Source organism: Amblyraja radiata, chromosome 31, assembly GCF_010909765.2.
Source record: "Amblyraja radiata isolate CabotCenter1 chromosome 31, sAmbRad1.1.pri, whole genome shotgun sequence".
NCBI lineage: Eukaryota > Metazoa > Chordata > Chondrichthyes > Rajiformes > Rajidae > Amblyraja > Amblyraja radiata.
This window is the reverse complement of record NC_045986.1, coordinates 12,835,684-12,849,088: the sequence shown is the minus strand read 5'-3', so window position 1 is coordinate 12,849,088 and position 13,405 is coordinate 12,835,684. Positions and strand designations below refer to the sequence as shown.

General features: G+C 48.4%; 1 protein-coding gene across 8 annotated transcripts in view; it reads right to left on the bottom strand.

Annotated features, from left to right (window-relative positions):
* Nucleotides 1-13,405, bottom strand: part of samd11 (sterile alpha motif domain containing 11) — a 244,144-nt gene that overhangs the window by 82,072 nt on the left and 148,667 nt on the right. For all 8 annotated transcript variants that reach the window (XM_033048526.1, XM_033048527.1, XM_033048520.1 and 5 more), the window contains exon 6: nt 7,540-7,629. In XM_033048526.1, coding sequence (XP_032904417.1) covers nt 7,540-7,629 — 90 coding nt within the window. The remainder of the gene's footprint in view (nt 1-7,539; nt 7,630-13,405) is intronic.

The following is a 13,405-nucleotide window of genomic DNA, read 5'->3' as shown; positions in this document are numbered from 1 at the left end:
GAATGTAAAACTCCGCACAGACAGCGCCCACAGTCAGGATCGAACCCGGGTCTCTGGCACTGTAATGCAACAGCTCTATTGCTGCGCCACTGTGACTCCCCAGAGATGCTGCCTGGCCTGCTGAGTTACTCCAGCATTTTGTGTCTATCTTTGGTGTAAACCAGCGTCTGCAGTTCCTTCCTACACTAGAAATTTCCACGTGCTCAGTCAGTGTTAATACCAGCTCACTGTAGCGTTAGGGTCCACACCCATCATTATAGGGCGACACTGCCCTGATCCGTGTAACCATCAGCCGCTCAGGCACTGTCACACCTCCACTCCCTCATTAATTAAAGACTGATCCACATTCTCCACTACACGCCTTAAGCACCACTTTTTTTCTCTCCAAATATTCCAAGTTAAAAGGGGCGAGGGGAAATTGAAAGCAGCCTACATTCCTGGCCTAATCCCTGATACACAAAGGCTTCATGATAACCTTCTAACTTTTATGATTAAAAGAACGATTAATCAGCAACTAAAGTTATAACGCGGCCAAATGTGTGACAATGGGCAAACACACTGAGCTCACAGGCCCTAGAGTGACTCCGTCACACATTAGCCTGCCAGTGTTAAAACAATGTCTCACCTTTGTAAGGACACTACAAGTATTGGGGTGGCACGGCGGTGCAGCGATAGAGTTGCTGCCTTACACCACCAGAGACACAGGTTCGACCCGGCTACGGGTGCTGTCTGTACAGAGTTTGCACGTTCTCCGCGTGACATGCGTGGGTTTCCTCTGGGCGCTCCGGTTTCCTCCCACACTCCAAAGACGTGTTTGTTTGTAGGTACCTGCAGGGTAGTGCAAGTGCCTGTGCCTAGTGCCTGCAGGGTAGTGCAAGTCTACAGGAATCGAAGGTTGGCGCAGACACGGTGGGCTGAAGGGCCTGTTTAAACAATTCTGGTTGTTGCAAAACACTTTAACTTGTTGGAAACAATAGACAATAGACAGTAAGTGCAGGAGTAGGCCTTTCAGCCCTTTGAGCCAGCACCGCCATTCAATGTGATCATGGCTAATCATCCCCAATCAGTACCCCATTCCTGCCTTCTCCCCATATCCCCTGACTCCACTGACAAGTAATAATAATAATAATAATACATTTTATTTATGGGCGCCTTTCAAGAGTCTCAAGGACACCTTACAAAAATTTAGCAGGTAGAGGAAAAACATGTAAGGGGAATGAAATAAATAGTAGAGACATGACTAGTACACAAAGTAAAGGCAGAATTCAATACAAAACACAATATGAGGCAATTAATGCACAGATGAAAAGGGAGGGGGACGTGGGGCTAAGGATAGGCAGAGGTGAAGAGATGGGTCTTGAGGCGGGACTGGAAGATGGTGAGGGACACTGAATTGCGGATCAGTTGGGGGAGGGAGTTCCAGAGCCTGGGAGCTGCCCTGGAGAAGGCTCTGTCCCCAAAACTGCGGAGGTTGGACTTGTGGATGGAGAGGAGACCGGCTGATGTGGATCTGAGGGACTGTGAGGGTTGGTAGGGGGAGAGGAGGTCAGTGAGATATGGGGGGGGGCCAGATGGTGGAGGGCTTTGTAGGTGAGGATCAGGATTTTGTAGTTGATCCGGTGGGAGATGGGAAGCCAGTGGAGTTGTACCCCTGGTTTTGCCGTTGATCTTTCTCACAACTGCACTGTCAGACTGTTTAGCCTGGTCGGCTCCTACCTCTGATATTGCGGGAACAAAAAAAGAAATCACCAAAGCAGCGTGATCCGCGTACGTCAACAGTCAAATCCCAAAGAATTAATTTTCCTGAAACGCAGGCGAAACCCCTGGAACCCCGCTGAGTTATTTATCTAAGAAGAATCAACGGTCGCTTTCCAGCAACTTATTCACTCACCAGCCCCAACCAAACGCAAATTTGTTTTCTTATCTGTGCGCATCTCTTTGTTATCACCTCATCCACAGCCAACAATCGACCATTGTGGGCTCTTGGGTCATAGTTTATTGTCACATGTGCACCGAGGTAGAATGAAAAGATGTTGTGGCGTGCTAACCAGTCAGCGGAAAGACAATACACGATTACAACAGAGCCGTTCGCAGTGTCTGCAGTTCCTTCCTACACAAGTACAAACTAACCCTTGCAGGATTGTCAAGGGAGCACTGGAACCAGATCCGTCAACCAGCCTACCCAGTGGGGGGAGGGGGGGAGTAAAGGCCTGTCCCACTTGGGTGTCATTTGCGCTTCACGCAGATGGCGAGCGGAGATTTTGTACATCCCAAAATCCTGGGGCGCCGTGCGTGACCGCGTGTCACTGCCTACGTCACCACGCACCGTGCGCGTCACGACGCGTAAATGATGTCGCGTAAATGACGGCCAAGTGGGACAGGCCCTTAAGGCAGCTGAACTATCGGCATGCGTCTATGCTCATTTGACAGCAATTAAGAGCAGGGTGTAAAATACTCACCCAACACCATCTCCTCGAACCCATCATCTCCGTGTTTAAGAAATAGAAAGCCTAATTAGAAACTGAGATTGTGCATTCTTGTCACTTCCAGAGAAACTGCAGTTAAAAGCTTTTCAGACCCATCATTGGCGGAAAGGGGCCGTCAGTTGTCATGGACCTTCTGCCAGGGACGTGGACCTTTCCGATCGAGGTTTTCATTAAAATCGCTCTTTATTGACTGGGGGCAGGGGCTCATAGATGTAGATGTTGGCTACTTTCCATACATCGGCGAGACCAAGCGTAGGCTGTTTCATGTAACACTTGGACCAAATGCTGGCAGATGGGACTAATGTAGCTGGGACATGTTGGCCGGTGTAGGCAAGTTGGGCTGTGGGGCCTGTTTCCACACTGTATCACTCTATGACTCTATCTGCCAGGACCTGCTGGATCTCTCTGTTCCTGATCATTTTAATGCCCTTTTCCATTCCCATACTGATGCTTCTGTCCCAGACTTGTCCATTGCCAGAGTGAGGCACACAAAATGGAGGAACAGCACCTCATATTCCGCAGACACAAAAAGCTGGAGTAACTCAGCGGGACAGGATCTGAAGAAGGGTCTCGACCCGAAACATCACCCATTCCTTCTCTCCAGAGATGCTGCATGTCCCACTGAGTTACTCCAGCTTTTTGTGTCTATCTTCACTTTAAACCAGCATCTACAGTTCCTCCCTACTCATATTCCACATAACTAGCTTACAACCCAATGCAATATACATTGAATTCTCCAACACCAACCCCACCCCTCTCCACACAATTCTCCCACCATCCACCCTCCCCCCCCCCCCCCCCCCCCCCCCCCCCACACAATCCCCTTCCACCTATGTTCCTTCCTCTGGCTTCACATTCCATGCCTCTTCTCTCCTTATCTCACAGCCTTTTGTTTTTTCATCTCGGCCTTTGTCCACTCATCTGCCTAACCCTTCACCCCCCCCACACCTGTACCTATCACTTGCCTGACTTTGCCTCACCACCTCCCTTCCAGCTTCCTCCCCCCCCCCCCATCCCCACCCCCACTGCAAGCAGTCTGAAGAGGAGTCCCAACCCGAAACATCACCTATCCATGTCCCCCAGAGATGCTGCCTGACCTGCTACTCCAGCACATTGTGTATTTTTTTGGTAAACCAACATCTACAACCCTGTGTGCTTTCTAACGTATTATGTGTCCCTTTTTTTTTCCGATAGCAGCCTAGATAAGATCCTCTCTGCAGAAAAGGAATAGGTGACATTTTGGGCCGAGACCCTGCATCAGACTGAGAGTCAGGGAGGGGGAGAGTAGAGGAGGTTCAGAACAAAGCAGAGTCTGCATCGATGACTCAGGAAGAGTGGAGCCCACAATGGTCCTGGTTACTGACTTCTGGAAGCTGGAGGTGGAGTTCATGGTTAATCACCATCCATGGTGACAAAGCAGAGATGGCCAATAGCTTCAGGTTCCTCGGCATAAATATCACCAACTGCTTGTCCTGCACCAACCACATTGAAGCTACGGTCAAGAAAGCACATCAACTCGAGGGAAGGTCGGTGTGTCTCCAATGATTCATACCAACATCTACATTCTATCCGGATGCATCATAGCATGGTTTGGCAACAGCTCTGGCCAGGACTGCAAGAAAATGTCACGAGTTGCGGATGTAGCCCAGTCCAGCACACATACCAGCCTCGCCACCACCGACTCCCTCTCCACTTCACGCTGGCTTGAGGAAGTAGTCAACATAATCAAGGACCTTTTTCACCCCAGTCATTCCCTCTTCTCCCCACTCCCGTCCAGCAGAACATACAGAAGCTTGAAAGCACATACCATAACATTCAAGGACAGTTTCTGTCCAGCTGTTATCAGGCAACTGAACCAACAGCTGGAGAGCCTTCCTGAGCTACTGTCGACCTCACTGGGGACTCTTGGACTATCTTTAATCAGGCTTTACTGGACTTTATCTTGCCCTTTGTCCTGTATCTGTACACAGTGGATGTCTTGATTGCAATCATATCTAGTCTTTCCGCTGACTGGTTAAGGGCCTGTCCCACTTGGGCTTCAGTTGCGCGTAATTTACGCGACATAATTTACGCGGCACGACGCACGACGCACACGTCGTGCCCCGCACGTGATGCGCGCATGGTGCGTGGTGACGTAGGCAGTGACGCACAGGATTTTGGGATGTACAAAATCTTCGTGCGCCATCTGCGTGACGCGCAAATGGCGTCCAAGTGGGACAGTCCCTTTAGCACGCAACATAAAGCTCTTCACTCTACCTCGGCACACGTGACAATAAACGAAACTAAAAGTACCACAAGAAAAGTCGGGCAGATCAAATCTCCTGCCCTTCTCCGTCAAAACATCATCATGAAGTTCAGCTTCATGAAATGTGTGTCACTAGATCTACATGCTCCAAAGTACAATGAAAAGCTTTGGTTTGCGTGCTATCTAATTCAATCATAAAATACCGTATATACAGTCGTCAAACTCGAGTACAAGTGCAACGTGTAGAGCAAAAGGGAAAGGCAAACTGTAGAATAGACAAAGTCCAATGTCCGCGATGGGGCAGAGGTGAATCAGACAGGTCCCTCGCTCATTGAAAGTCATTTGTACCAATAACTTGGTTATGACTGTTGATGAGAAATTCTATGGTCAACCATCAGCTTAAATTACCCATGGGACTAGGAGATTCAGTAACGGCACAAGTACAGGAAGTACATTGAACAGAATGCATTCCCAATAAGGAAGTGTAAAACTCCTCAACAAAACTCCGCTGGATTTTCAACATGTTGAACATTTTCGGCGACCTGCTGCGACTATGGCGGGCGCCAGCAGTCGCCGAAAAAAACGCATGTGGGACAGACCCTTTAGAAATACAGAGCGGAAACCAAGTCCGCGCCGACCAGCCATCACCAGGTACACTAACGTTATCCTCCACATTAGGGAAAATTTACAATTTTTACCAAAGTCAATTAACCCTGCAAACCTGGTTGTCTTTGGAGTGTGGGAGGAAACAGGAGCAAACCCACGCGGTCACAGGGAGAACGTACAAATTCCATACAGACTGCAGCCGTAGTCAGGTTGGAACCTGGGTCTCTGGCGCTGTGAGGCAGCAACTCTACCACTGTGCCACCGTGCTGCTCCTAATGAAAAGACTAACCTTTCTGAAGATGGGGTCCCGACTTGAAACATCACCTATCCATGTTCTCCTGAGATGCTGCCTGACCTGCTGAGTTATTCCAGCACTTTGTGTGTGTGTATTTGTAAACCAGGATCTGCAGTTCCTTGTGTCTACCTTGTGTTTGATGCATTGTGTGACAAAGGCCCTCAGTACCAGACGCCAAAGTGTATCAGTGCAAACTGGAATATGCTGTTACAATGACAGAGATTCCTTTACATTTTTCAGGTTCACGTAGAGCATGGAAACAGCCCGTCCGGCTCACCAAGTCCACGCCGACCATCGATCACCCGTTCACACTAGTTCTATGTTATCCCACTTTCTCATCCACTCCCTACACACTGGGGGCAATGTACAGAGGCCAATTAACCTATAAACCCGCACGTCTTTGGGATATGTGTGGAAACCGGAGCACCCGGAGGAAACCCATGTGGTCACAGGGTAGGTAGTACGTGCAAACTCCACATGGACAACAGCCGAGATCTGGATCGCACCCGGGTCTCAGGTGCTGCTAGGCAGCGGCTCCTGCCAGCTGCGCCACCGTGCCAGATCTGGCCCTCCGTCTTGCGATAAGGACAATGGGAAATATATGGAATGGCCGAATTCCCAATCACTTTCAGGCAGGAGATGTTGCTCTTACCACGTGGAGCTGGCAGTGCCCAGGCCCTGGGAGCGGTTCGAGGTCCCACCCTTAGCCACACGAGCCATCGGAATGAAGGAGAGTGAGAGGGGGAAGGGGACATACTACTAAATTGGAAAGAATGCAGAAGAGATTCATCAGGACATTACCAGGACTTGAAGGGCTGAGTTATAAAGGCTGAGGACGTTTCCCTTTGAAGAGTGGGAGGTTGGTGAGCGGTGACATTACTGATGTGTACAAGATCATGAGGGGCCATGGATCACACTCAGTCTTTTTTCAGAACTGTCCTACCAACAACTAGAGAGCTACTATATACCTCATTGGAGACCCTCGGATTATCTTTGATCGGACAACCCTGGACTTTATCTGGCACGGAACGTTATTCACATCAGTCCTTCTGAACCTTCTGAATGTTGTAGTCGGCAGGGCAGTACTCTGCATATCGCCAACTTGGATAATTTTACATTTTTATCAAGCCAGTTAACCTACAAACCTGTCCGTCTTTGAGCGTGGGAGGAAACCGATGATCTCGGAGAAAACCCACTGGAAGAACGTACAAACTCTATACAGACAGCACCCGTAGTCGGGATCGAACCCGGGTCCCAGGCGCTGCTTTTTGCTGTAAGGCAGCAACTGCCACCGTGACTGCCCAGTCCCTTTATAATGTATCCGTATCTTGTAAATGGCTCGATTGTAATAATGTATCGCCTTTCCACTGGCTGGATAGCACGCAACAGAAGCTTTTCACTGTACCTCGGTACACGTGACAATCAACTAAACTCGATTTTTTTTCCCAGGATGGAGGATTCTAACACGGTTCAATGTGAGAAGGGAGAGAGGGATATTTAAGAGGGAACTCAGGGATAACGTTCACACCTAGAGGGGAGTCCATATCTGGAGCGAGCAGCCAGAGGAAGCCATGGAAGAGGATACAATTTCAATTTGCACAAGACATTTGGACCAATATAGACAATAGGTGCAGGAGTAGGCCATTCGGCTCTTCGAGCCGAATGGCCTACTCCTGCACCTATTGTCTATTGTCTATATTGACCGATATATACAGGTATGGGAGGATATAGAGGGATTATGGGCCAAATGCACGCAAATGGGACCAGCCCACAAAGCCAACTTGGTTAGCACAGACAAGATTGGGCCAAAGGGCCTGCATCCATGCTCTGTGGCTAATGAGAAACCATGTCACCAAAAACAGAAAGCAGAATGTAGTAACCTGGCTTTGTCCAGCATTGAAACGTACCTTTGGGTGATTCGCTCCTCCGCCGTTTGACTTCCAGACACTCACTGATGTTGTTCGGCGAACATACTCTCCGCTTTCCTAAGATTTCATCTGCAGGATAAAGAGAGAGATCAAAAACCCATTATACCTCAAACCCAGCTCCATGATCATTTGATGCACGGTGAACAGAGTCGCTTTGCAAAGTTCATCACCAGCTCTGCAAAACAAAACAAAAAATACAACTTGGGGCTGCGGAAACCCTGTCTGGTTTATTTTTCTCTGCACTTTCTCTTTTTGCCGGCTTTAGCAGTAAAGATTGTCCCCCCCTTCTTCCTCCCCCCACCTCCTCCGCCTTTTCCTTTCCCCGAGAGGATTAATGCTGATACCCTTGACGGAGATCAGATAAGAGTCCGACGGAAACAAGGCCCCCGGACAAACAATGGCCTTGTTCGGCCATTTGTCTCAATGAGCTACTTGTGACACAGGGGGCCAAAAACACCGGCAGGACGCCGACATGGGCCAGCGCCCAGCAACGACCCAACCCTGCACATTCCTTACTGCCAACTTTACCTGTCTGCTCTCGAGATTGTTTTAAAAGGGTTCCTTATCTATTTGGCTGACTGCCTTTCCTGCCCCCATTCCGCTTTCCGCTTAGATCGTATCTCCTGGTTCAAAAGCCCCCCCCCCCAGTGAATCCAGAATACTTCAGTTCCACCTTCTCCCTTCCCTTAAGCACCAAGGTCTTCACTTTCCTCCCAGACTCTGTGGCAATGGATAAACCGTGCATCCACCGCACACTCTGCCAGCAGAGACGCCAGTTTCTAATATACAATTACAGCGTACACTGAACAGATTTAAAATCAATATGCCTCTAATATCACTTCTGAGACTGAAGGCATGATGCTGCATATGAACAGGAAGAGCAGGGTGTGCGGGTATCAAACAACAAATTTTCAGCTGTCAGGTGCTTATTAAGCAACATGCTGAGGAGACAGGCACATGCAGCAGCATTCATTCCCACTGACTGATGAATACAGAGTGCTGCAGATCACTTATTAAATCCACGCCAGTCTCGCTCGCTGCCCTTCAAAGATAAGTGTTGCAATCCGTCAGAGACGCGAGGTTCAGCGTCTCCGAGCCCTGGCTCAGACCCCTGCCGAGAGACAGCCACAAATATTACTGGCCTCAAGGGTCTCGACCCAAAACGTCACCCATTCCTTCCACAGATACACACAAAAATGTGGAGTAACTCAGCGGGACTGGCAGCATCTCTGGATAGAAGGACTGGGTGGCGTTTTGGGTTGAGACCCTTCTTCAGACGGACTTCGACCCGTCTTCTGAAGAAGGGTCTCGACCCAAAACGTCACCCATTCCTTCTATCCAAAGATGCTGCCTGTCCCGCTGAGTCACTTTTTTGTCTAACCGGTTTAAACCAGCATCTGCAGTTCCTCCCTACTCACTTCTTACCAAGCTGGGGACCATTTGACCCATCAGGTCCTTGCTAGCCCAAGTTGGCAGCTTGAGTGATGCATCAAAGACCCAAGCTCAACAATTCCAATAACCCCAGGAAATTCCCCTTATAAATTGTGTGAGAAATGGCTGATTGATTGGTTGAAAGGCACAGCATGGTAACAGGCCGTTCGGCCCAACGATTCCACACTGACCACCGATCACCTGTTTACGCTCCCTCTTCTCCCCTCTCCCATCAGGCAAGAGGTATCCAAGTGTTCAAATGCACACCACCAGATCCAGGAACAGTTTCTTCCCAGCTGTTATCAGGCAACTGAACCATCCTACCATCAACTGGAGAGCAGTGCTGAGCTACCATCTACCTCATTGGAGACCCTCGGACTATCTTTAATCGGACATTACTGGACTTTATCTTGCACTAAATGTTATTCCCTTATTTTGTATCTGTACACAGTGAATGGCTTGACATGTATAGTCTTTTCGCTAACTGGTTAGTAAGTAAGATTTTCAAGCAAGATAAGCAAGTAAAAAAGATTTTCATGGTACTAAACACGAAACACTTTGCACACTAAACTAAATTAAACACTAATTCTATGTTATGCCACTTTCACATCCACTCCCTACACACTAGGATCAACTTACAGAGGGCAATTCACCTACAAGCTCGCACGTCTTTGGGATGTGGGAGGAAACTGGAGCACCCGGAGGAAACCCACTCGGTCGCAGAGAGAACAAGCAATCTCCACACAGACAGCACCCAAGGTCAGGATCGAACCCAGGTCTCTGGCACCGTGAGGCAGCAGCTCTGCCATCTGCGCCACTGTGTGCAGCCATGGAGAATAGGTTTAGCGGAAATATACTTGCTCTCATGTGTACCAGCACCCATACATGTACAAACACACAAAATGACAAGCAAATGACATGCATGTGCATGCACACAAGACACACAAAAACATAGACACACACACACACAAATATAGACTGGAACACACCACAACGGGAACACACACACACACACACACACACACACACACAGACAGAAACACACACACACAGACAGAAACACACACACACACACACACACACACACACACACACACAAACACACACACACACACAGACACACACACACACACACACACACACACACACAGACACACACACACACAGACATGAACACACACACACACAGACATGAACACACCCACTCACACAGACATGAACACACACACACACAGACATGAACACACACACACACACACACACACACACACACACACACACACACACACACACACAGACAGAAACACACACACACACACACACAATGTAATTTCCCTCCCTGCAATATCTGTTGTCAAATTGAGATATTGAACACTCAAGAGTCCAGAGTGTTTAATTGTCATGTATTGACTGTGGAATAATGAAATCCCTACTTGTTGCAGCTTAACAGACCGTTACGCAATAACACACAGATAAATATATATGAATCAAAAATACAATAAATTAGTAACTGTAATAGTGTAGTTCAATTTAGTTTGGAGATCTATCATGAAAATAGGCCCTTCAGCCCATCGAATCCATGCCGACCATCGATCACCCGTTCACACTAGTTCCATATTATTCCACTTTCCCATCCGCTCCCTACTCACGAGAGGCTATTTACAGAGGCCAATTAACCAACAAATTCACGCTGGAGAAAACTGGAGTATCAGGAGGAAATCCCAGGGAGAACGTGCAAACTCTACACAGACAGCATCTGAAGTCAGGATCAAACCTAGGGTCCCTGGCGCTGTGAAACAGCAGCTCTACCCGCTGTGCCACTGTGCCGATCTAAACACTAGGTAATCGTGCAAAAAAACAACTGGAGCATTCAGTATTTTTTTCCAAAAAGAGAGTGAAATGAAACAATGAACATCTAGGCAGCACGAGCTCGGGACTCTGTGACTGGCTGCATGAAAAACCGGACAGTGAACTTTAATATGATTTAAAATATAAGATTAGCAAGGAGACAGAAAATGGATGTAACATCATTAAAGGCTATATCCTCACAGAGTCAATTAGGTTACGCTTCTCTAACAATTTAATAATTTCAAACCACTTTAAAAACGCCAACCATTTCCAGAATTGGAATATCTTTTCACGTCACCAGTAGAATAGTGATGAGGATGGTCTCCGCGTGCCAACTCCATGCCAGACAGCAAGCTGCCAAGAAGAGCCATAGCTACATAGCCAAGTAACACTGGCCAGCTTGGATAGACTCAAAACTCAGCAAGACAGGCAGCCTCTCTGGAGAGAAAGGAATGGGTGACGTTTCGGGTCGAGACCCTTCTTCAGACCATCTCAGTTTAGTCCGTGGTTCTCGGAGTAGACTCCTATACACCGGCGAGACCGAGCGCAGTCATTTCGCTGAGCACCTACGCTCAGTCCACCTTGGCCAACGTGATCTCCCGGCTGCCCACCATTTTAACTCCCCGTCCCATTCCCACTGGCCTTTCTGTCCTGGGGTTTAGTTGCCTGATAACAGCTAGGGAAGAAACTGGCCCTGAACCTGGAGGTGTGCGTTTTCACACTTCTATACCTTTTGCCCGATGGGAGAAGAGGGAGTGACCGGGGTGAGACTTGTCCTTGACGAGCTGGGCCTTCTCAATGGTGCTGCCGTGGGTTAAACAATGGTAAGGCCACTGGCAATAATCAATGCAGAGCAGATATACATAGAACATAGAACAGTACAGGAACAGGCCCCTCAGCCCCTCAATGACCATGCCGAGCATGATGCCAAGTTAAACTAATCTCCTCTGCTTGCACTAAACCTGTGTCTCTCCATTCCCTGAACATCCAAAATCCTCCAATGCCATTCAATATCTGCCTCCACCAACATCATGTGGCAGCATGTTCCAGGATTCTAGCACTCTCTGTGTAAAAGACTTGCCTCACAGTCACAGGTCTAATTTTTAACTTTGCCCATCTCACTTAAAGCTATGCCCTCTAGTCTTTGACATTCCCACTCTGGGAAAAGGTTCTGATTGTCTATCCTATCTGTCCCCTTCGGGTAGGGTCTGAGTTTAACCTGCTCACTGCCACGTTTTTTTTACACTATTGGCCATGACCCAAGTATACTCACTGGTGGTGGCACTGAACAGGTTAAAATCCCTGCTTCCTTGAATTAATTCACTATTGAAACCTTTCTGAGTGCCTGGCATTGAGGTTCTTAGTTAAAGCCTACAAAAATCATGAACAAAACTTTGAAAGGAGATTCCTTATGCCCCTGTCCCACTTAGGAAACCTGAACGGAAACCTCTGGAGACTTTGCGCCCCACCCAAGGTTTCCGTGCGGTTCCCGGAGGTTGCAGGTGGTTGCCGGAGGTTGCAGGTAGTGGAAGCAGGTAGGGAGACTGACAAAAACCTCCGGGAAACGCACGGAAACCTTGGGTGGGGCGCAAAGTCTCCAGAGGTTTCCGTTCAGGTTTCCTAAGTGGGACAGGTGCATAACTGTGAGAATTATTCTGCTTTCTGCTGTTGAACAACGTTGCAAGATTGGGTTAATATCACTTTAGTCCAACTACAAAAGTTGATGTAGAAACAAGGCACTGCAGATACTGGTTTACAAAAAGGACACAAAGTGCTGGAGTAACTCAGCGAGTCAGGAAGCATCTCTAGAGAACATGGGTAGGTGACGATTCGGGTCGGGACACTTCTTCAGACTGATTGTAGGGTCCCAACACGAAACGTCACCCATCCATGTTCTCCAGAGATGCTGCCTGACCCGCTGAGTTACACCAGCACTTTGGAACGAATGATTATGCTTTGTTTCTGAAGGTCCAGGTTGGGTTGGGAGTTGCCCACTGGGTGTTCCCAGTACTTTACCCTGGTCAGATACCGTGATTTTACCACAATCACATCTGCCTATACATGATCCATGTCCCTCCATTCCTTGGATATCCATGTGCCTATCTAAAAGCATTTTACATGCCACTATCATATCTGCCTCCACAAATATGGCAGTGCCTGCTCTCTAGGTACTCACCACCCTTTGTGAAACAAACTTGCCCCTCCCACCTTAAAGCTATGCCCTCTCGTGTGTGACGTTTCCACCCGGGGTGAAAGGTCAGGCCGGTCCATCCTATCTCTGCCTCTCGGAATGTTATAAACTTCTATCAGGTCTCCCCTCAACCTCTGACGTTCCAGGGAAAACAATCCAAGTTTGTCCAACCTCTCCTTGTAGCTCACGCCTTCAAATCCAGGCAACATTCTGGTCTGAAGAAGGGTTTCGGCCCGAAACGTTGCCTATTTCCTTCGCTCCATAGATGCTGCTTGCCTCACCCGCTGAGTTTCTCCAGCATTTTTGTCAACATTCTGGTAAACCTCTTCTGCACCCTCCCCCAAGCCTCCGCATCCTCCCGTTAACGGGATGGCC